Below are 24,449 nucleotides of genomic sequence, written 5' to 3' on the forward strand. Positions count from 1 at the left end.
ACTTTTCTATGGCTTCAGGAATGCCATAGGTTCTTTCGAGTCTCAGCCAGGCAGCAGCGAGACCTGCTTCGGCTTGCTCCACATAGACGGTCTGAAGACTCTTGATACGGTTTGTGGATTCTGGACCCAACCATTTAACCATGAGGTCGAGCTCCTGTTATGCGGATAGGTTGAGGTCAGCAATGGCGGCCTTGAAGGTTGCTTTCCAGGCTCTGTAGTTCTCTGCACAGTCCCCAAATTTTGAGAGGCTGGTACTGATTAGCTCTCTGCTCACCATGAACCTGGCAAACTCGGACATGTCTGATCCTTCACTACTTGTTACCGCGTTAGCTTGTGGTGCCCCTCGGGCGTATAAGCTGCGTGGCGTGGAGGGGTGAATTGTTCCCAGGTAGAATGATGTTGCTGCAGGGTTGAGCTGTGGTGGTTTAATAAAAAAGTTTCAATTCAGCTTCCAAATTTTTAGAAAATTTATTTGGACATAAAAAAGCTTTCAAAAAGAACTACTCCAGTTCGAAACGCGTTGCCTCAGCATTGGTGCGGCTTGTCCGCTACTTTCTGTTTTTATGTCCAAATAAATTTTTCTAAAAATTTGGAAGCTGAAATGAATCTTTTTTATTGGACCTTTGGACATGAGACTACACAGAAATTTGTGCTTCCACGCACAACTAAGCCAAGGCAGGTGAGCTGGTTTATTCATTTTATCTGGTGGTGGTTTAATCTCTAGAGATTCTGATGACTGCTGCTTGAACTGTGGAGGTGGGCTGGAGTGCGCCTTGTGGTCGTCTTGCAGTGATGACTGCTCTTGAGGGGACGCATCATGGCGTTGGTCTTGGATCTCTGCGGAGGCTGTGGGTGCCACTGGCACCATAAGTTGGGCCCGGCTTGGACGTTTCCACAATGTTGGGTTGAACGTCGCTGGAGAAGGTGTGCGCTGCAGATATGTTTCTGCACGTAGTCGCTGGTACGAACAGCTGGGTCGTCTTCTTCCTGTGGTGGTAGGCAAATCGGTTCGAGGGTTTGCTTCAATGCTTGCTCAAGTATTTTTACTTTTGCTAGTGCAATTTCTTCCTCCATTTGTGTTTGAAGAATCTTTGCTTGAGCCTCTGCTTCTGCTTTCTTGACTTCTGCCTGAGCTTCAGCTTACTTGGATTCTGCCTGTGCTTCAGCTTTCTTGGCTTTTGCCTCTGCTTTCTTTTCTGTAAAGGAGCATCTTAGCTTGGATCGCTCTGCGTTTAAATGGTTCTCTAGAATTCTGTCGCTGAGGGCTGAAGTTCTTGAGCAGGATGATTTGTATGACCAAGAAGAGTGTCTGGATGAGTCTGACCTCTGGGATCTTGATTCTTGCAGATGAGCTATACGGAGCTCCGCTTTATCTTTGGCGTCTTGCACAGCGGCGTTTCTTTCTCTTTCTCTGGAATCTACTTTGCTTAACTCTGATGAGGCTTCATCGATATTAGAGTATTTTAGGAAGGGATCATACCTTGTGGATAGTCGCTTCTATCTTCCGTGGGCCGTGTCTAGCCATTTTATAGTGTCCTGTAGACTCGCTGCATCATTTTTGTGGCGTTGGATGCTTGACATGAGGGAGATGACTCGTTCCCATAGGTCTTCCATGTTGTCATTGAACTCGTCCTCTGTGGAATGGTAGTTCTCGAGGACCTTTAACGTTGGCTTAAGGGAGTGTACTGGTCGTGAGTCTTTGCCTGTCTCTGGAGCTGGCTCTGTTTCCCGTTCTTCATAATGGGCAGTATCAGGTTGTATTTGCTGTTTTGACACTGGGGAACAGTGCAGAGTCTTTTTCGGCCATTTTGATTTAAGGTGCGCTGTCTCTTTAAGAAACTGAATTTTTGAATTGGAGGCTGGAAATCACAGTGCAGCTTAGTTAAGATGTCCTGATAAGATTCCAAAGGTGTTTTTAGAGTATTTCGGGGTTTTGCAGTCTGACAATCTGCAGCGATGTATAATATACAGAGAGTCTCTATGCACAATGCTGTCTGGGGTGACGCTGCAGTTTCTTAGCAGAGCATGGCTGCAGTATGTGAGCAGGCAGAGCGCAGGCATGTGGGTAGGGAAATAAGGGTAATTCTGGCCAGGCTTCAAAGCAGTTCTCGACTGTTCTGTCCCCACATGAAGCAAATGGAGGTGTAGTTGATTGGGGCTGGGAGAGATTCCTACCTTCCGTTTCCTCAATGCAGAGCAGACAGGACCAATGCTGTTTGGCGTCCGGAGAAATGATGCACACTAGGGATTGTGAAGTCCAGACTTGTTTATCTGGAAGTCTGGACATACAGCATATGATTGGTAATACAGTACTTCTCCTGAAATGCAGGTGTAACAACCAAGGTGGTACAGCAAAGTGGTCGAAAACTGATGCCTTTCACAGCTCGGTGCAAAGCATGTCTCTCCCAGAGAAAGTGAAACTAACAATGGCTGCTAGAAGGAAGAGAAGACCTGAACCTTGACCCGGAAGTGGAAGGTATGCCATGAAGATTAATTAACTGCAGGCTGCTATATAGAAAAAAGACCAGCAGATGGCAGCAGAGCACATGTAAGACTAGATTATACACAGCATGGAAAATAATACCATCTATGGAAACCATAGAAGCATAACTTAGGCGGAACAGCACAATTCTAAATTACTGAGATAATGACTTTTGGGTTTTCATTGGATGTAAGCCATAACCATTAACATAAATAAACACTTGAAATAGATCACTCTGTTTGTAGTGATTCTATATATGAGTTTCACTTTTTGTATTGAAGAACTGAAATAAATTAACTTTTTGATGATATTCTAATTTTGTGAGAAGCACCTGTACATGCTCTGCACATGATCAGTACACTGCAAGGCCAATTTTATATTCTGCCATCCACATCAGTAAAGCTGCCTGTCAAATTTTACCTGTTTTGCTGTTTTTTTTTCTCCGGGCTCAACTCTCTTTCAATTCTCTACATTGGCAGTACAGAGTTGTGTTTGTTGCCTGCTCCTGAAAAATCAGTTTTGTGAAACTGAAAATGCTCCATTGATGCATATGGCAGAAGATAATCCTATATTATATGCATCAGTAGAGCAGTTTTACATCACTGGTTTCTCAGCAGCAGGCAAACACAGCTCAACAAATTGTAGCCCTTGTATTCACAGCCCCATCCTGCAGTATATCTCTTCTCTAAGCTCCTCTGCACACAGCCCCATCATGTAGTATATCTATCATTTCAGCCCCTCAATACATAGCTACATCCTGCAGTATATTACTCCTTTGAGACCCAGCATGAAATATATCACTCCTTTCAGCCCCTTTATATGTAGTTCATCTGTAGAAAATCCTGCAGAGTTGTTTTGTTGCCTGCTGTTGAAAAAGTTAGTTTTGCGAAACTGCAAATACTCAATTAATTTATATGGCAGAAGATAATACTATATTATACGCATCGACAGAGCCTCATTTCCAGTTTTATATCACTGTTTTTTCAGCAGGAGGGAACAATCACATCTCAACTAAGCCCTTATATACACAGCCCCATGCTGTAATATATCTCTCCTATGAGTCGATCACCCCCAGGGCAGGTGTGGGGATTACTCGGTACCGGTCCAATGTCTTAAAGGGGAAGTGTCGCGGTGGCGGTGACCTGGTCCGTGGCCCTGGGTATCCATGTAAAATAGGTGGAATGAAGCTGAATAAAGTTTATAGGTAGATAATTTATGACGCCACCTGTGGTACTCGGCAATGAAGGTGTTAAGCCGACTCTGCGGTGCAGATCCTCTGGGACAGATGGTGTGATGCAGCAAAGATGGAATAGCTCTCTACAGGCAGAGCTGTAGTCCCAGGGCAGTAGTAGTAGGTGTTGAGGTAGATGGTGTGGTGTTTGGCACAGAGATGTAGCAGTGCTGAGTAGGTTGGCGCAGGAAGGAGGCAATGACACAGCTGAGTACAGTTCCAATTCTTTTACTCACGGTTCTGGCACAGACAGGTGCCCGCTTCAGTGCCACGGTTTCCAGATCAGGGGCTCAGCCAACTCCCAGGCAGATGGAATTAACCCTTCCAGCACTCCCTTTCGTGTGCCTGTTCTGAACGCCTCCTTTCTAGCGCTAATCGGAAGTACTTGTAGTTATGAATTACACTCAAGTTCCTCTTCCTTGATGTTACTTATAACTCCACTTGTATGACAGGCAGCTGTAGCCTGCTTCGGGAACTCCATCAATCATGTCCCAGCTCACACACGTTGCTGCTGTGTCTTCGAGTCTTAGGTGGGAATAAAGTGGTCACAACTTCTATTCCTCGGGTTTCTGCTGTAGGATCATTAGTATCACACACAGCCTCGGATACCGGTGCCCGGTCTTGGCGCATTAAACTTAGGAAAGGGCTCTGCACTAGCCCTCATCCGCAGTCTCTCTCCTCACGTTCCGTTCGTATCTATCTTCCTTCTGAACAACTGATCCTTCTTTCTCTTTTCTTGCCAACAGCTCCAGCTCACAGGGAGCTGCTGCAAACACGTCCTCTCTCCATCCCCCTCTGGGGATTCTCTGACTAACTTCCTGTCAGCTTTCCCCTCTACTGTAAGGCCTGTTTCACACTTCAGTTTTTGTCCATCAGTCAAGATCCGCCGTTTTGCAAAAAAAAACGGATCCGCTATTTTTCTTGGCGGATCCGTTTTTTTTCCCATTGAGTTGCATTATCGGCGGATGTTGACGGACGGCCATCCGTTGGATCCATTTTTTTGTGTGTGGATCCGCCAAAATTTTGCCGTCCGCCGACATGCCCAAACGGAGCATGTAACGTTTTTTCGGACGGCAGGAACCGCACTTCACACTGCGCATGGCCGAAAGACTTCACTCAGCCTGAAATTTAACCCTAAAAGTCTCTCTCTCTCCCCCCCCCTCCCCGGGATGCGGTTCCTTTAAAATTCTTCATTGATCAGAGGTTCCTTTAAAATTCTTCATTCATCGGATCCGTAAAAAAAAAACGGTCCGGTGGCATCCGTTCACATCAGTTAGCAACGGATCCGCTTTCCGCCATTTTGGCGGATTTTAAATGACACAAAAAAATTAAGTGTGAAACAGGCCTAATCTAAGCTCCACCCACCACCCTTCATGAACTAAAGCAGCTGCCATAAAGGGTGCTCTGCTGTTCTAAGGTGTCTGTGCTGGATGTAGGTGCTGGAGTCTGGCCAGGTGTTACCATCATACCTGGGAAGTGGGATACTACACCTCAAGAGGAGGTGCAGAACCTCTGTGGCGACTGATGAGCCCCCCTATACACAGCCTCAAACTGCAGTATATCTTACCTCTAAGGCCGGGGTCACGCTGGCGAGGAATACGGCCGAGTGAGAGGCATTAAAAGCATGCATTACACACGGACCAATGATTCTCTATGGGGTCCCTCGCACCTGCCGTATATTTCTCATCCGTATTCTACGCTCCGTGCCAATCGCAGCATGCTGCGATTGTCAGCGTACTACGGCCGTAGTACGCCAATGCAATTCTATGGGTGCGCAAAAAATACGCATTACACACGGACCACACATGTGACTTGCGAGAAATACGCACCAGGTGTCTTTTAGCAAAGCCGGCAATTCAGTGCACGATACAGTAAACTCACACTGACAGGTTTAATAAAGAAACGAAAGAATAGATATAGACACATAGAATACATATATATATATATACAGTATATATATATATATATGCATTCTATGTGTCTATATCTATTATTTCGTTTCTGTTTAGAAACCCTGTCATAGGGCTCCATTATATGTCCATTTTGCAAGGTGACGAGAAAATCTCGCCATACGGATGACATACGGATGCTGACATGCGCAAAATACGCGACCACACCTTGATTACGGATGACATACGGAGCACTGTTTAGGGGCCATTCATCCGTATTACGCATGTAAAATACTGACCGTATTTTGCGTCGGTTAGTGTGACCCCGGCCTAACCCCTCTGTACGCAGCTCCATCATGCAGTATTTCTCTTTTCACTTCCTCTATATACAATTCTATCCTGCAGTATACCTCTCGTTTTAGCCCCTCAATACAGAGCTACCACCTGCAGTATATTACTCCTGTCAGCCCTGCCCCGCAATATATCACTTTTTTCATCCCTTTTACACACAGAATAATTTTTCAGGATACCACCCCTTTCAGACCCATCAAGCACTCTCTTTCTCCTCTCAGGCCGTCAGTACACAACCCCATCCTGAAGTACATCACTCCTCTTGGTTACCAGAAATACATGCACACTGCTGCTTCCTAGTATGAGCTCTCTGCACCGTAACGGAGGAGGAACCATCACTTATCATGGCATCATCATTCACAGGGTCACTCTTCTCTAGACACCAGCCAGAGCACAGCTATGCTCGCGGGATGCCACAGAGACACTGCACTGCAATGGAACTTTACAGCAGGATGGTCCCAAAGGCAAATGGAGAGTGAAAAGAGCCTGGAGGGGCATAATTTGGAGGGGGAGGGTGATATTTGGAAAATGGGGCAAATTTAAAAATTAGTTAAATTGGCACGGCTGAATAAATATATGTGTACATTATTTATAAGTCCACATTGTGATTTTGGGAATAACCACAAGTTAACTAGTTACATGAAGTTCACAAATAAACCCACATACAGTAAACTCTGCCTAGTGGTAGCTGCAAGCAGCCATTATGTCATGTAGCTCTATTATCAGAGGAGAAGCATGTGAAGCTATTTAAAAAACAATATTGAGGTCGCTGGGTTTGATGAGGGGGCGTTTTGGAGCAGGAGCACGCCTCTTAATGAATCGCCCACGTTCCACCCAAGCTCTGCCCACTTTGTCAGAGCTGGTGTGAGAATGGTGTGAACACGCTAAAAGTCACATGTGAATGAGGCCTTAGTTGTGCTGTTGCTTTTGCACCTATGCCACTCAGTATATTACCTGTGTCTTTCCATACCTCCTGTCTTAGGGTGTGTGCACACATTGCGGATTCTGCTGCAGATTTTTCCGTGCGGATTTGACTAAATCCGCAGGTTAAAAGACCTGTGTTTTACCTGCGGATTATCCTGCGGTTTCCCCTGCGTTTCCGTACCTGATCATGGAGCAGGTGTCAAACCGCTGCGGATTCCGCACAAAGAATTGACATGCTGCGGATTTAAAACCGTAGCAAATCCGCGCGGAAAAATCTGCAGCATGTGTTTTTCATTGACTTTAATGGGATTGTACAACGCAGCAGGAAATGCTGCGGATCCGCAGGGCCAAATCCAAGGCGGATCCGCAGCAGAATCCGCAACGTGTGCAGATACCCTCAGCGTACGATTAGATATAGTTTAGTGAAGGTGGACAAAACTCAAGAGTTTTTCTAGTGGAAATCACTACTGGAAAAGCTTCTTTTTTGGAAATTTCTGAATATTTTTTTTCCTGAAATGTTCACTTGTAGCCACATGATGAGTTTTTTGAGTTTTTCTGAAAACGTGGCATTTTTTACTATCAAAAAGGGCACTGTGAACGCATTGTGAGAACATAGCCTTAGGAGGTTTTTGAACTGTGCCTTTCCTAAAACTTTTTTTTTTTTTTCAGCCGTTTCTTCTAAATGTGGCAGGTTTGGAGTGGATTCTATTTCAAAAAAGTGACCTGACAATTTTTTTTTTCTACCAGGTGTTTTTCAAAAATCACAAAAAACTTCTCATGTGAATAGAAAATTGGATTTCGAATAGGGATGAACAGGAACAGTGTTAAAGGGTATGTGCACACGGTGCGAATCCGCAGCGGATTTGCCACTGGGGATCCGCTACAGATCCGCAAGCAGAGTACAGTACAATGTTATCCAATGGCTTTTAAAAACCGCAGTGCACATGCTGCGCATTTTTCCCCGCGGATTTGCTGCGGGTTTAAATCCGCAGCATGTCCATTCTTTCTGCAGATTCCGCTGCTGTTTGACGCCTGTTCCATTGTCCAGGTGTCAAAACGCAGGTGGAATCCGCAGGTAAACCGCAGGTCATTTTACCTGCGGATTTACCTGCAAATCCGTGCAGAAAAATCTGCAGCTAAATCCGCACTGTGTGCACTCACCCTAAAGATTTTCAAGGAGATTTTTGGAGCGGATCATCTGTAAAAAACTAAAAAAAAATACTTAAAAAATGAAAGCAAATCCAAATGTAGGATATGTTCTCAACAAATTTATTAAGTATAATAGAAACCCGTCACCACTTCTGTATTTACCACTCACTCCTGATTTTGGCTTACACATACTGAGGTAAAATACTGATAGTGTGAACCTGACCTTATTGTGGCTCTTAGGCCAAGTGCCCACGATGAGTTCTTGGCGAGTTTTTGATGCTGCGTATTTTCAGTACACAATAAAAACGCAGCGTCTTAAAACTCCAGCAAAGTGGATGGGATTTATAGAAATCTCACGCCCACTGCGTTTTTTTTTACTCAGTGTAAACCGACCTGCGGTGCGGGTTTTTAAATTCGCAACATATCAATTTCTCTTACAGTAAAAAGACATTTAACTTATGGATGAGATGAGGGAAATCTGCTGGTAAAAACCGCATATGCATTTTTAATGTGCTGCTGCAGCAGAAATGGAATAAAAACGTATGTTAACCTCGCATGTCTGTCAATAAAGTTTTATTGAAGCCAAATACCAGGATGTATCAAAAATAAAGCAGCTTTATTTAAAACATGACATTCCAACAAGAGAAAATAAATAGAAAAAAAAATGTACACAAAACCGCAAATAACCTGATTTAACCAACTGGAGAAAATCTGCAACATCAAAAATTCACCACATACTTAGCCTTAGGCCATGTGCACACATTGAGTACTTAGTGAGCTTTTTTACCCCAATATCTGTAAGCCAAAACCAGGAGAGGAACAATCAGAGAAAAAGTATAATAGAAACACGTCACCACTTCTGGATTTATCACCCACTCCTGTTTTTGGTACAAATACTGGGATAAAAAACTCACCAAATGCTGGATGTGTGCATGTGGCCTTAGGTCACGCTCACACGCGGTCAGTATTTTACCTCAGTATTTGTAAGCCAAAACCCGGAGTGGGTGATAAATCCAGAAGTGGTGACGAGTCTCTATTATACTTTTTCTCTGATTGGTCAGTTTTCTACCTCATTATTTGTAAGCCAAGATCAGTAGTGGAACAAATACTGACAGTGTGATCATGGTCTTAGCCAAGATTTTTGAGTGTGACCATCCTTAAACAGTTTGTCCACTACTTTTACATTGATGGCTTATCCTTAGAATAGGTCATCAATGTCTAATCAGCAGGGATCCAACACCCGGCACCCCCCGCTGATCAGCTGTTATCAGTGTTGGCGGCCGTAAGTACTCACTTGCAGAGCTGGCCATCTAGTTGCAGTGGCCGCCACAGGGTTCAGCACATCCACCCCATATTGATTTGAAAAGGAGGCAAACGTGCAGTACCTAAGGATAGTTCATCAATGTAAAAGTAATAGTGGACGACCAGTTTCTTTTATTAGAACAACTGAAGTATGGAGATTTTTCTTCTGTTCTGAGGCACCAAAGGCATCACTGACACTGAAATACACAGAATATGAGAAACCACACTGCGTTCAAGATTGAATTACTCCGGTCTCCACTGTCTATTTATTCTCCAGCCTCACTAGCTGTATTCCTACCCCTATCATTAGCGATATTAGTGGAGTTGTAGTAGGAATGAGAGAATACATTTTCCTCTTCTGACACAAGTCCATCCAGGCAATGCCCATTGATCCACTGTTCTGACCGCAGGAGGGATGAGTCATTATCATCTAACGTACCGGAAATGAGGAACATAATTGTGAAGCAGAAAGAGCTGCTTAATACTGACAAACAGTAATAATTCCTGGGGCAAAAAAAAAATACAGAGACAGACCTCTAAAACTAGTAACCTAAGGCCAAGGGCGTAGGGTGAGCATGCAAGGCACCTATGGTGTTATACAAAATGGAGGAGGGTGGATTAATCCAAAACATGTTCATTTATCAAGATGCTTGCAGCTTGCAGGCTACTCTCACTGGAACTGTAAGACACTGCGTTTTTTGTGCAACAAAAATACACAGCATCAACAACACCCCAAAGACTCATCGTAGGAACTTAATCTTAGGGTGCCAAATAGCCTTCACCTAGTCCTATCCACAAGACAATCCACTCCCTGGCATCATGCTCCTGCGCAGTCGTACTTATCTGCCCTGTTGAGGGCACAGCAAAGAACTGCAGTGCGCAGGTGCCGGGAAAGGTCAGAGAATCCCAACGCCTGTCCATTGCCGAATTTGCCTACACAGGAGCACGATGCCAGGGAAGCCATGAAGCAAGCAGGAGGATGGCATCGCAAGAAGATGAGAGGCGCCGGACCAAGACCTGCTACGCCCATCGGACCGGACCGCCCTGCAGCTGACTACAATAAAAGTTATTTTTCTTCTCTTGCAGTTTGAATTGGGGGCTTATCTATAGCATTATAGAATGCTGTATATCAGCCCTGAAAGGCGGTGGCCGTAATTCCTATCGGCCAAACTTGGTGACCGGTTCGCTTAAAATGTGTAATACACTCAATATATAATGTATGTGGACCGCTAGGGTGTACTTGTTGCAAATAGTTCCCACCCTAGAGGAACCAATTTCAGGTCACTAACAAATTTGTCAGATTTGAATATACTGTTAGTTTTTTTTTCATCCAGACATGCCGTATAAAGTTTATTGCCATTTTCCTGTTTTTATTTTTTCTTTCTTTCTACCATCCGCAGGCCTGAGCAACATCATTGGGATCATTGTGTACATATCTGCCAATGCTGGTGATCCTTCAAAAAGCGACTCAAAGAAAAACAGCTACTCATATGGCTGGTCCTTTTATTTTGGGGCCCTTTCCTTCATTATTGCTGAAATGGTGGGGGTGCTTGCTGTTCACATGTTCATTGACCGCCACAAACAGCTGAGAGCCACAGCACGGGCAACGGACTACCTCCAGTCCTCTGCAATCACTCGCATTCCAAGTTATCGCTACCGTTATCAGAGGCGCAGCCGCTCCAGCTCCCGGTCCACGGAGCCATCCCACTCCCGTGATGCCTCTCCTGTGGGCCTCAAGGGCTTCAACACCCTCCCCTCCACTGAGATCTCCATGTACACGCTGAGCCGCGACCCTCTCAAATCGGCCGGGACCCCCACAGCCACTTATAACTCGGATAACAGCTTCCTCCAAGTTCATAACTGTATACCCAAAGATAACAAGGACTCTGCGCACACCAACACAGCCAATCGCAGGACCACCCCAGTATGAAACAAGATGGAGGAACAGAAGAAAGACACAGACAGATAGATCAATGAGGGTCAGAAAGGATATTGGTCTAGATAAAGGGATCTGTGTATCAAGCTTTGGACATGGCCTATTTCGGTTCAAAAATAAGTTCCAAAACTCTTTTTCTTTGTCTGAATTAAGGCAACAAATCTTAAATGCAGAAATTTCAAGTTATCTAATAGCTTTCATGATTCAACAAAAAAAACAGAACTGAAAATGTAACAATCATGAAAAAAATGAGCTCAGAACAAACTTGTCCGCGTGTACAGAGCCCAAATGCTGCATTGCAAATGACAAAAACTGCAGAACAAATTTTTATTTTTTATTTTTTCAAAAATTCTGAAAATAGCCATGGTGCCAAAATGATGGGATTTGTACAACAAAACACCAGACGCCTGAGTCTGATACACAGATCTGTATGTGTGATAAAAAAAGTCTTCATCCTTGAGAAAATATCCTCAGAGTGGTTTACTGGGGTTTTCTTTGTTTTGTTTTTGTTTTTTTTGGAGTAGTATGTAAATCTGTTCTATCTGGCCTGTATAGTTTGTCTGAAATCTTAAACCGGCTGCTAAATCTGACATTCATGGTCTAGAACCACATTGCAATTTACCTAACCCTATAAACACTGTGAAATGGCATCATGGTTTTGGGGCTCCTCCAGTAAGTAGATCTTATTTTGGGGTGATATTTTATTGAGGATGCAGACTAAGCTGAAAACAGCGTTGCTTGTATAGGACAAGAACAAAACAGGAATAAATAAATTAAATAAAATAAGAATATATTGTGCTAATGAATAATAGTGGGTATCCTTCAATAATAACCATTTAAAACACAATATATAATATAGCATATTAAAAATCGGGGGGAAAAAAATAAAACGTAATGATACATGGCACATTAAATGACATACTGTATTAATTGTACATAATAATGTACAATATATTATATTAATTGTACATATAACGACTTTGCATAAATGTACAGCGTATTTCCCAGTGTATAGCGATTTCACAATCTCATAGTACCATACAATATGTACATCACCACATATAATCCAATGTAGCTAATATATATATATGTGTGTGTGTATGTGTATATATATATATGCACACACACATAAAGATATATACATACACACATATAAATATATATACATACATATTTATATATTACTGTATATATATCTATATATATAAACATCAATATTTATTATATGTGTATATATATTTACATTAATATATAAAATATGTATATATACATATATATATATACTGTATATACACACACACATATATATATATATGTGTATATATATATATATATATATATACACTCTGCAGGATACTTATTATTACTCTATTAAAATAATTTTTTCTAATTTATGACTCGGAGACTCACTATATTTGATGCAAAATGGATTTTTTTTTTCCTGTACAAGCAACCTGTTCCATTTAACTCTTCCATTGAGCTCACTTTGTAACGGTGAAGGGGTTAAATAAGTAATGTTGGTACGCAAAAGACTGAAAGGGCTAGAGACCCAAACAGGAAAAAAAGAACAAGCAAGCTTAACAAGAACAAAGTACTGAAATAAGCGAAGAATTTCTTAAAAAAAAAGACAAAAAAAATCAAAACACATTTAAAAAAAATTTCCCGAAAAAGGATAGAATGAACCAAACGAAAAAAAAGTGCATGAATCCCTCTATGTACCCGTTCATTTTACTGATTCATTTAAATAACTAAAAAAAAAGAAAAAAAAAGAAGCAAAAGGACGAGAATATTGGGGTTTAAAAAAAATGTGGGAGGGGATGAGAAAAAAACAACAAAAATGGGATGAGATTTTCAAGAACACAAATGTTGGGATTGTGGGGTGGGAAGAAATGGGTGGGGATTATGATTTGCTTATTTTATTTCTGTTTTCTTTTTCAATTCTTTTTTTTCTTGGTTCGCAATTTCAGCAGGGCCAATATAGGACTAAATGCAGAAAGTGCCAAGCCAGGTTTTTAGTCCACCTCTCTTAATATTTGCACTTTGGTAAAAGTCAGTGCCACATTACAGACTTGAAAAAAATAATAATATTCCAAAAAAGTACTGAAAAATATTTTTTTTTTATTTCGAAATGTTGTGTCAGTGACTCCAACAATCTTAAGGACTAGCAGATTGAAACACATACATAGAGATGTTTATACATATAAATATATAGGTATGACTATATCTATATATCAGTGTATATATTTATAGCGCTCTATATATATATGTATGTGTATACAGAGTAAAAGATATATTTATTTTTCTATGTCGGTCATATAGTGTTAATATATTTAATTTAAAGGGATTGTATCTTTATAGCCTTTTACTCTTTTTGAATATAAGGAGCATTTAAAAAAAAAAAAAATTTATTTATATTTTTTGTTTGTAATGGGAAGGTGTTTAAAGAGCCCTCGTCATCATCCTATAGAAGCAGCTGGCCAAGAAGCCGCATGATGGTGAACTCGGGGGTCTCTTAGAACCCAATTTTTTTCTTCCCACTGCACTATATAGTTAGACATTTACTTGGGGCCTGCTAATGTTTTTCAGTAGCAGCGCTCCGCAGATGGTAAAATATACAATATTAAAGATTATATTATAATACTTGGCAGTTCAGTTGTTGATGGCAGATGACTACATTGGATGTGATAGGAAGCAGCAGGTGATACAGGACTGTGGAAACGCTGCAGCGGTTATCTGTGGATAGATGTCATGTAAACAGTTAATGATTCTCAAATTGATCTAAGGGATCAGATAGAGTCAGATCTCCTCGGTGCATCAGCACATTTATTAGGAAGACTTGCAAGGAATTAGTATAGATGGTCAAAAAGTATTTTTTAAAAAGTAAAGGGGATCTGTTAGCGGGTTTTTGCTACCTCATCTGAGAGCAGCATGATGTAGCCAAAGAGACCCTGAATTCAATGAAGTATTACTTAATTTACTGGGTGTAGCCGTTCTCACACAATCAATGTTCTTAGATTTAGCAAAGCAGCAGAGCTGAGAAAGCTAACCACACCCACTCCAGGTTCTGTATATACATTGTATATTGACAGTGAGCTGCTTATCACAGGAGGGGTGGGGTGAAATTAGTGATGAAACCTTCAGTGTAGTGTAAGTAAACAACAGCACACAGCCTGACATGTGACACAACATTGAAATCTGTGTTTTAACCCCTATCTCATGCTGTCCTCAGATTACATAGCAAAAAACTTGCTCATAGATTCCCTTTAAAGGAGGCATCTCTGTTCAGAAGCCAGGAAGAGGACTTGTAGCTGTGGAATAGTTGGTGGCCTCTGAGACCATGACATACAGATTATAACATAAACGGAAGTTACATAGTTGTAAGATTGAGAGGTACATTAAAAGATAACAATAAGTTAAATAAATTTATATATCATAGGGGCTGCAAAGGGCTCCTGATCACGGGTCACCGATTGTTCAGAATCCCACTCTGAAGTGTCCAGCTCTTGCAGCAGTCGGGCACACAGAGTCTATTGATCCGTTCACCAGAGTGATGCTGTACTTGCCCATATACTTATTATGGAGCCAACATACAGACATAAGAACAATCAAATTGATCACCTATCCCATAGGCTAGGTCATTAAAGATTGGTGGGGCCCAGGGTCCAGTACCTAGCTGATATCGGCTGCAGCTAGATGCAAGTGATGTACATAGCAGAAAAGCTCAGCTCTGTACATTGTGTAGTGGCCACTGCAGAGTACTGAGGTTTATCGACCATTCACTTTGAATATTACATTTTGATTGCACAGTCTTACACCAATACACCAAAGAAGCACTCAGACCCCGGTGTCTGTAGCTGCAGGTTACAGTATTGGGCCACAAATGCACTTTTCTACGACTATTTGATGGCTGCAAGATTCAGCCCGGCACAGCTCTTGGCTTGCAGTTAGGCTGGAACAGTGGCAAAAGGTTTATCCTAGAAGCTTAGAAAACCTGTACATGTTATTACCTCCCCACTGGATAAGTGTTATATTGATATATCATCACTGAGACATCCACCGATGGCCAGAATGGTGAACTTTTAACCCTTGTTCTCCCCTGGCTGCAATATTGCACGACCTGCTGCACTATTCAAGTCTGTGATACTAAATATTTATTTTATTTTACTCGTTAAGGGCTTGTGCACATGACTGTGTTATCACAAAACCATCAGATCGCACTCGGACCAATGTTAGGCTATGAGGCCGTGCCCATGCCCAATGTTTTTCTGGTTGGGGAGGAAAATTCATAGCATGCCCGAGTTTGATCCGATATTCGGATTGCACTCAGCCATGCAAAGTCAATGAGTCCATGGAAAACATTGGAATGCACTCAGACGTCATTTTTTGCTCCATCTTCTCTTCATCCGAGAAATTTAGAGCACATAGGATCAACCTGAAGCCTCGGATTAGAGAGTATACGCTTGGTGTGACCCTAGCCTAATATAGCGCCATCAATTCCACATAACTTTACATCGTCACTGTCCCCATTGTGGCTCACAATGTAAATTTCCTATCACTATGTCTTTTAAGTGTGGGAGAAAACTGGAGAACCCAGAGGAAGCCCACATAAACATGGGGAGAAGATATAAACTCCTGACAGATGTCATCCTTGGTGGGATTAGACCCCAGGACCCCAGTGCTGCAAGGCTGCAGTGCTAACCACTGCTGCCAATGTCTATGGCTCAATCTTTGGGTATCTTCAGTGTCGTAGATGGGAATGGAGTGGCATGGCACATTTATGCCAGGAATAATCAACTAAATCAGGCTCCATGTTCAAGCAAACAGGAAAGTGATGGAATTACCGTAAACATATTACAGCTCATATTACTTGCTCGTCTTATAAATTCAGATGCATTCATTTATATATAGTGACGGAGCCTGTTTGTCGTATAATTATGCATTTACCCATGCTGTTCACTTATGTAGCAGACAGGCTTACGACTCTCAAAACCAAGTGACCCAATTACGTCTGCGACCTATTACTTGCTGGATGCAGCCAACAAGACACGTGATTACACTGTGAAAACCATTCACAAATAACTTTTGCATTTACCTTAATTTCCATGATGGGAGATAGTATTAATTTTTTTCACTCTGACAGATAGTTTTCCATCAGATCTGACACTTAGACCAGACAGGCGGCCATCTTTTTAACTAGATTCATGAGCATACCAGAAAAAATAGCATTAGTTATTATTGATCGTGGTGCTAATCGACCTACAATAAGAAGTTAAATGCTTAGTTCTCATTTGGTGGCTCATGATTTCTATCTTTGGCGTTCTTTAAAGTCTTTGTTGAGGTTTGGAGGCATCGTCAGTGAAATATCATTACACTGCAGTGGTTACTGTGGAGCAGGCTATCTTATAGTCTACCGGCTGCCAAGGCCATTGACGCCATTCGTAGAAAGGATACCCCTGTATTCCTAGACACGTCACGCAGTGTAGCAGTTGTTCTAGGAGTGTTTCTTCATAGGAGTTTTCCAGCGCTGCTCTCTTCTGCATAGGACTGATTGGTGCATATGACGTTACTTCCCCACAGACCGGCAGAAACACGTTCATGATTGGTAAGTGAGTGGGATCATAACCGCATTGGTATCTCTCCTGTCCAATACAGAAATGAGCAGCCTCGGCTAAGTAATGAAGCCATGATCATGTTCTAATAATTGCTGACTATATATATAGAAAGGAACAGGGAAAACTAAGGATGGACTTGAGCTTGTCATGTTTAAAGATAGCTAGAATTGAGAAAAAAGATTCACAGGACCCTGGTCTGACTTCCTCGTTGGTAATCCATTGGGAGCCATATCAGGGCGGTGCGAACTTCTTCCTTCGTCGGTACAAGAATGCCGAAAGTCAGGATGCTACGTGTAGCCTAGTGACTGGTACTTGGTGACATCATGGCATTACGGGGCCTAGAAATCAGAAGAGACACCCAACATGCCGGCAGAGGAAGGTAGCACTGTCTTGGTCCAACAGCCATGGAGTACCAACTTGGGAGCCGGACCAGTGACCTGCATATCTTTTTGCTCAACTCTCCACCCAACCCTATCATATACATGCATACTGGGCTCTGATGACAATCCATGTGGTCTCAGTAGGAAAAGAGAAAAAAAGCCACCGCCAAATACATCTGGGGGTAACCTATGACCCTGAGAACAAAAGGATCAGGAAGTTGCCCTAAACATCTGCCATTAGAGAAGAGTTGGGGGGCTACAATACACATTGCATGGACTACCGGTCTCATCAACATCTAACATTGGCGGGTCTGCATGACAATTGTCTAATCTGTGCGGTCAGCTTAGACTGAGCGATAGCTGCGTCTTTCCACAGATCTGGTGATGATCAATGCAAGGGGTTAAACCCAGAGATGCAAATATTGTTTGCAAATAGATGTAGGATTAGAACATTTACGGAGAAGTTATAGGGAGCATTTATGCACAGTAGTAAGAGGAATTAGATTTGCGGATTATGTAGCATAATAAGAGGATTATAGAGAGACGTTTAAATTGAGTAATAAGTTATAAAGAGCAGAGTATGAAACAATAGGATGAATTATATAACATCATGCATGGATTATAATTGGTTAGAAACCAATTTGGGTGTTTTCGTGCAATTTTGTTATTATATTTATATTTTGTATATTCTCATTTCTACTATAACCTCCCTCATTATTACCGCGCCTCAGATATTTGTTTTATTTTATCCATTGGGGCTTCAGGGAGCATTTTCAAAAATTCTTTCGACTTATTGAAAATGAGTCAGAATGTGTATAACTGTCTGAAATTGTTATTAGTCATTGTATTTATTTGCTTTCTTATTTATTTAATAACTATGCTGAAATAAGGTGGTCCTAAAAGCCTGGCCTGGCAGCGTCTGTCCAATATGTATCGTTCTAAATCTTAAGATGTGACTGCAAGCCTCAGTTGGAGGAGTGTTGAAAAAAAAAACAAAAATGGCAACAGTCCCACCTCAAAACCTGGGGGAGAAAATAGGGATTTTTTTTCAACTACAGTTTAATTTCTAATTAAAGAAAAGGTCATTTTTTAAATTATTTTATTTTTGTTCTTTTTTTAATAAAAAAAACAAAAAAATAACGAAAAACTCAGATATAAATAAATGTAAATATGTAACTGACGTCCTGAGAAGAAGATGGATATGGTGAATTATTTCATTACGGGATCTTGGGATATAACATGATTGTTATTTCTTTATTTTTTGTCTCCGCTAAACACTGTGACATCCAAACAAGAGATGAGTTTAAAAGTTGCCTGTGAAGTGTATATCTGTCATGGTATAGCAATGTCCTTGAGAGAGAACATACAAGCGAGAGAGAGCGAGAGTCTGCAGGAAAGAGACAGACTGAGAGAGTGAGAGGCTGGTGCAGAAGGAGATGATGATACTTCAATTGTTTATTCATTGTAACAAGGCAAAGTGAGAACTGATTTTGTACCCCGGACTCCTAAATATATATACACCTTATGATATTGTGCCAGGTACATGAAGTATAACAAAGAGAAGCAACAAACCCTAACATATTAAGGTAAGTGGATACACTGGCCAAACACTTACAGGGGCATTACATCTTGGGCTGTTCCAAAGACAAAAATTGAAATTTTGCACTGAAATTTGCTCTGTAAATTTTCATAAATCTGTTATGGTTGCCTCCCAGGTAAATGGTTTTTCCAGGACAGTAAAAGGAACATATTCATCAGAAAATGACTTATTGTTTCAATTAGGTTTTTAGTTTTTGTTTTTTTTTTAAATGTAGCAAATTTTTTTAGATCTGTGTCGAAAAAAACCCCCAAATCTTGTAATTTTCAGACTAGCCACCAGGGCTAGTTTAGAGTTATGCTTCCTGTTTGTTATAAAAGTATTTTCAGAAGTCTCATTGTCATCACAGGCAGGATTACAACGTCAAGTAACAACTCTATAATGGTTAAGGAGAAAAAAAAATTTTAAGCTCATCACCATGTCTCCAGGATCACAATACTGAGAAAGCTGTAACCGGTGGGTGTCAGAGCCACTGGTGGGGACAGCTTGCTAGATGAAAGACATAGGAGAATCCTCAGCATGACCATCCGGTGATAAAACAATATTCTTTATTGGTAAGGTTAAAAACAAGGTGAATCCTTCAGTACATTAAAAAACTAACTAGTTTCTGGCAACAAGCTAAACTGCTACATCATGGAATAGTAGCTGAAGAGCTGAATGAAACTTAGTTATTATTTTTAAATTTTTCATCTCTGTTGCAGAGATATTAGCTTGTAAACTTTACATTTTAACTTCCTTTTCAACCAAGGAGCTGTTAGTTTTTCTCTGTATGACATTGACCAATCATAAGCAAGTGGTGTCATTCAGTGGAAAAAAAATAACATGCCCTCAGAGAAAGTCAGAACAGTCTTTCTCTGTGTGGGTAATCAGCTTTGCTCTGCTCCATGATCTCAGCTTCTACTATGTATAGTACAACAGAGCTATATGTCATTACAAACACTTCTTGCAGCTTTTATATCACAGCAGTCAGCGTGGGGAAATGTGGAGTAGAGCAGAGCAATATTTCACTACAAACACCTTTTGTGGCTTTCATCTCAGATCACTGTGAGCTCTGCAGAGATCACAAAAGAGAGAAGAACTTTGTATCATTACATGTCTGGCATCTGAAAGCCTGTTCTGACCATTTCTGGAGGGCGTGTTCATTTTTTGCTCTGCATGACACCCCTTCCTTGTGATTGGACAACATCATGCAGGGGAAAACATAAACGCCCCCCAGAGAAGAATCTTTGATAAAGCCCCTTGGACGAATGAGAAACTAGAATCTAAACTTTATAAGCTAATATCTTTGCAGCAGAAATGAGAAACTAAAAAGTTAAGCTACATTTTATGTAATGCTACTCTGCAGTCACTATTCCATGATGTGGCCAGTTTAGCATGCTAAATCAGGTGAAAGGTCCTCTTTGTACAGTAGGTCATTTTCTGATGATACATTCCCTATAGACTATGTTCACACAGCAGTATTTTAGTCAGTATTTTAAATCTGTATCTGTAAGGCAAAACCAGGATTGGAACAATCAGAGGAAAAGTATAAGGGCTCATACATGCTAAAAACTCAGCCGATTCTCACATGTCAAAAGCCAGTGAGTGAGGGAAGATATTAATAGCCTTGAGAGGGACCACTGTTTTTGCCCCTCCTCCTGGCTACAAAAATCTGCCCCAAGACACCCCAGATGCGCCTTTTCTGGCACTTAGCTTCTCTATTCCCATTGCCCTGTAGCAGTGGCTAATGGGTTAATAATAATGGGTTATATGTCACCTTCCAATAATCACCTTCCACCTACCCATAATACGGTAGTGTGACTCCGGCCTAACTCACAGTTGGCGTTGATTATTAGAAAGGCATCCCAGCCCTTTTTTCAATGCTGTTATAGTGTCTGCCATTACTACCTCTTGTGGTCGGGCATTTCACAGTCTGACTGCTCTAACTGTTAAGAAATCTTTCCTTTTTAGCTGCTGGGATCGCCTTTTCTCCACTTATAATGAATGTCCCCAGGTCCTTAATATGGCCTTTGGAAGGAATAAATCATGCGCCGTCCTCTGTACTGACCACACATGTACTTATACATGTAAATGAGATCTCTTCTGAGGGATCTCTTCTCTTAGCTAAACAAGTCCAACTTTTCTAAACTCTAAAAGTCCTGAAAATCTCCTTTAATAGCAATCATGTCTATTGCCACTTTTCATAAATGGTAAAACATATCAAATTTTACAACAAAAATGGGTATATCTGATCCATTCCTCATTAGGTCTCCTAATGAGCCGAACACATGTGTCTATAACATAACCGGATTTAATAACCTGAAAGTAAACTAGAAAAGTTCTTGATGAAAGGAGCGATTTGAAGACCATGAAAACTACGAGAAATTGATACAGAAAGTATAGTAGAAAATTGTATTGTTTTTCATTATACAATGATTAAGCTTTATTTTGTTAATATCCTTCAAAGTTTTTCTTCATGTCAAAGGGAATCTGTCAGCAGGTTTTTTCTATGTAATCTGAGGACAACATCAGGTAGGGATTGAGACAGATTCATGGATGTGTCACTTATCAGGCTGTGGGCTATAGTTTCAATACAACAAAGGTTTTATCACAAAGAGATGATCACTGCCTGGACTACAGCTCATGTGAGCCCTGGTCCGACCACGCCTCCTCCTCTGATTAGCAGCTCACTGTCAATAGACAATGTACACAGAGAGCCTGGTGTGAGCGGGGTTAGCTTTCTGAGCTGTGCTACATGCTACATCTAAAAACTCTGGTTGTGTCACACCTGTTGCACCCAGTAAACTAAGTGACACATCGTTGGAATCAGGGTCTCTGTCCCTACATTATGCTCAGATAAGGTAGGAAAGACTTGGTGACAGATTCTCTTTAATAGGCAGACAATGACAGGATAACCAGTGCTGGATAATGAGGGCAATCCAGATCTCTTCCTATCTAACCCTTCAACACGGATTATGGTTTTGTGCCCCTACACATAAGCTATAAATCTCGGTCAAAACAATTCTTTTTACTCCTGACCTTATAATTTCTTCTCCTACCTATACACCATTAATGAATATGTGCAGACAACTATTGTAGCCTGTTTCATTTACTGTCGATTTTCTTCCAATAATTGGCCAGATAATGTACCAGTCGATCATCTGCTGCAAATTACTAAACCAAAATCTTCTATCTATCAGATACTTTGCCATTTGCGCTGTTTGATTGGCCACATGTTCATCAACGTCTCTGACTGACGTGCAAAATGCTTTTAGGAATGTGGTGAAATATTTTCCCAGAGGGATTTATATTAGAAGTTGTCTATCATCCATCAGGAATGGGGTACAGTGGATGCTTTGTACGTTTTCTCAAAAACTCTGAAGGTGACATCAACAGAATCCGAAGATATGGATAGTAGAAGTCAAATCTACAATATTTGGCTACCCTGTTACAAATGGATCAAGTCTTCTACGTGCACAAAGACAAGGCTTCAGCATAGCCACACAATTGGGTATTCACTAGCCAACCATAAATATACCTACGATATCTTGTAACTATACACACATGGATCAACCATATGAGTACTAATTTATTGTAAAAGATAGGTTATTTCCATTTAAAGGGACTGTTTTTCAGATTATGGGGGTAGCACAATTCGGAGCCGTTGTAATCTGCATTGTTAAATGGCTTGTCTTCTTTCACCTATTTTTTGTCCATAACTTCAGTGATAGGTAAAATAAACTGAGTTTACCTTACCTCTCCGCCACTGCCCCAGTCTGTCTTGATTGGCTGCAGCACTTATATGGCATCAACAGCGGCATCAGTAGACCTGGGGAGGGTTTGTAAATTTACATATCACTGACCCTTTGGGCTAAAAATAGGGAGAGAGGATCACTGCTTTATAGGGGCTGTCTATTCTTCATTATTTAGGCATGTCCCACTCTTCTGACTCCCGGCTTCCTGATTGTTGTGGAGCGGGACACTCCTGATGATTGACAGTTTGGACCATCAAACTGCGCTCTTACCTCTGTTGTCTGTGTGAATATATTTGTGTGACTGGTATTTTCCTTTAGGCTATGTACCCACGTTTGCAGAAAATTCCTGACTAAAAACCAGACTCCTTCCCAGGAAACGCGCGTTTTTTTCTGCGCATTTTACGCGCCTTTTTTGCGCGTTTTTTTCCAGAGCATGCCCAGTCTCATAGAATATAGTTAGAAATGCGGATTTTTCCATGAAATTAATGAGCATGCTGCGCTTTTTACCGCAATGCGTTTTTTTTTTGCAGGAAAAAACGCATCAATATGCACAAAAAGTGCAAATTCATTAAAATGAATGGGATGCTTCTTTTAAGCATTTTTGCCAGTAAAAATGCTTAAAAAAACGTGAAAAAAACGCTTACGTGGGTACACAGCCTTTAGTCCTGTTTGTATTACCTTTTAGTCTGGTTGGTGCATTACGGCACACTACTACTCCCTTCTTCTCTGGGTGGGGGAAGGGTACACATGGAGTGCAGATTCAAAAGCTAAGACAAGATACGTGGCCCTGACGTCTTCACCATCAGAAGTAATCCGTGGAACAGGGTGAGCTAGGGCGCCCATAGTGTTAGGGACAGGGAAGGAGCCACTGGTCCCGTGATACTCGACAACAGAGTCATGACACAACCCCTTCTCAATTGCTATGTTCCCCCTTATAAAATAAAAACAGACCATACTCACCTCCCGTGTCGGTGCCATTCCCACCATGTCAACACTCGCTCTCCCTGGGGCTCTCGTATGGTGTTATGACATATGACGTTGGTGCTCATTCAGTGCTGGCATCACCGTCCCTGCCTTCATACAAACTGAACATGAAAAGGTAGTCTGGGCTGGAGCTGATCCTGGACTTCCTCTTCCTGCTCAGTTCGACAGAAGGCGGGGACAGTGACGCCAGTGCTGATTGGGCGCTGGCATCACGTGTTACGACACCGCACAGGAGCCCCAGGAGACTGAATGCTGACACTACGGGAATAACGCCAGCATGGGAAGTGAGTGTAAGCTTTATTTTATGGGGGCCTAGCATGGGTATGAGAAGAAGTTCTCCAAGAAGTGGGCAACTTCTTTAAGGATAGCTTTATCAAACTAGATAAGGCTCTTTCATGCTAAAGTATCTCAGCAGAGGTAAATATTGGGGTAAGTGAAGTAACATCAGCTTCTAACGTGTTTTTTTCAGGATGAAAAGAATAGTTTGCAGTCACTCTATGTTTAAGGGTCCTGTTTCACTAAGGCTGGTTTCACATTAGCGCTCTTTAAGCGCACGCACGGCCGGGGGTATCTCCGCCCCAGAGCCGGCTCTCTGCCCGGCGTGCCCGCCCCTTGCTTGTAGCGCCGCCTCCTAGCGGACAGCGGCGCCTGCGATCGGCGCACCCTATCTTTAGCATAGGGTGCGCAGATCGTGCGCAGGCCGTGCGCTAGTTGCGCTTTGACCTGCGCTGCGCACTTTTGACGGTGCGCCGTGCGTGCCAAAATCCGAAAAGTTCGATTTTGGCACGCACGGCGCACCGTCAAAAGTGCGCAGCGCAGGTCAAAGCGCAACTAGCGCACGGCCTGCGCACGATCTGCGCACCCTATGCTAAAGATAG

At 41.8% G+C, this 24,449-nt stretch overlaps 1 protein-coding gene across 2 annotated transcripts in view; it reads left to right on the forward strand.

Moving 5' to 3' along the window:
- The window catches only part of CACNG2 (calcium voltage-gated channel auxiliary subunit gamma 2), a 197,219-nt gene extending 178,651 nt beyond the window's left edge, over positions 1-18,568 (forward strand). For both annotated transcript variants that reach the window (XM_073574369.1, XM_073574370.1), the window contains exon 4: positions 10,729-18,568. In XM_073574369.1, the coding sequence (XP_073430470.1) occupies positions 10,729-11,258 (530 nt within the window). In that variant the 3' untranslated portion in view covers positions 11,259-18,568. The remainder of the gene's footprint in view (positions 1-10,728) is intronic.
- The last annotated feature ends 5,881 nt before the right edge of the window (positions 18,569-24,449 follow it).

Source organism: Dendrobates tinctorius, unplaced genomic scaffold (assembly GCF_039654945.1).
Source record: "Dendrobates tinctorius isolate UK_male_01 unplaced genomic scaffold, ASM3965494v1 ptg000038l, whole genome shotgun sequence".
NCBI lineage: Eukaryota > Metazoa > Chordata > Amphibia > Anura > Dendrobatidae > Dendrobates > Dendrobates tinctorius.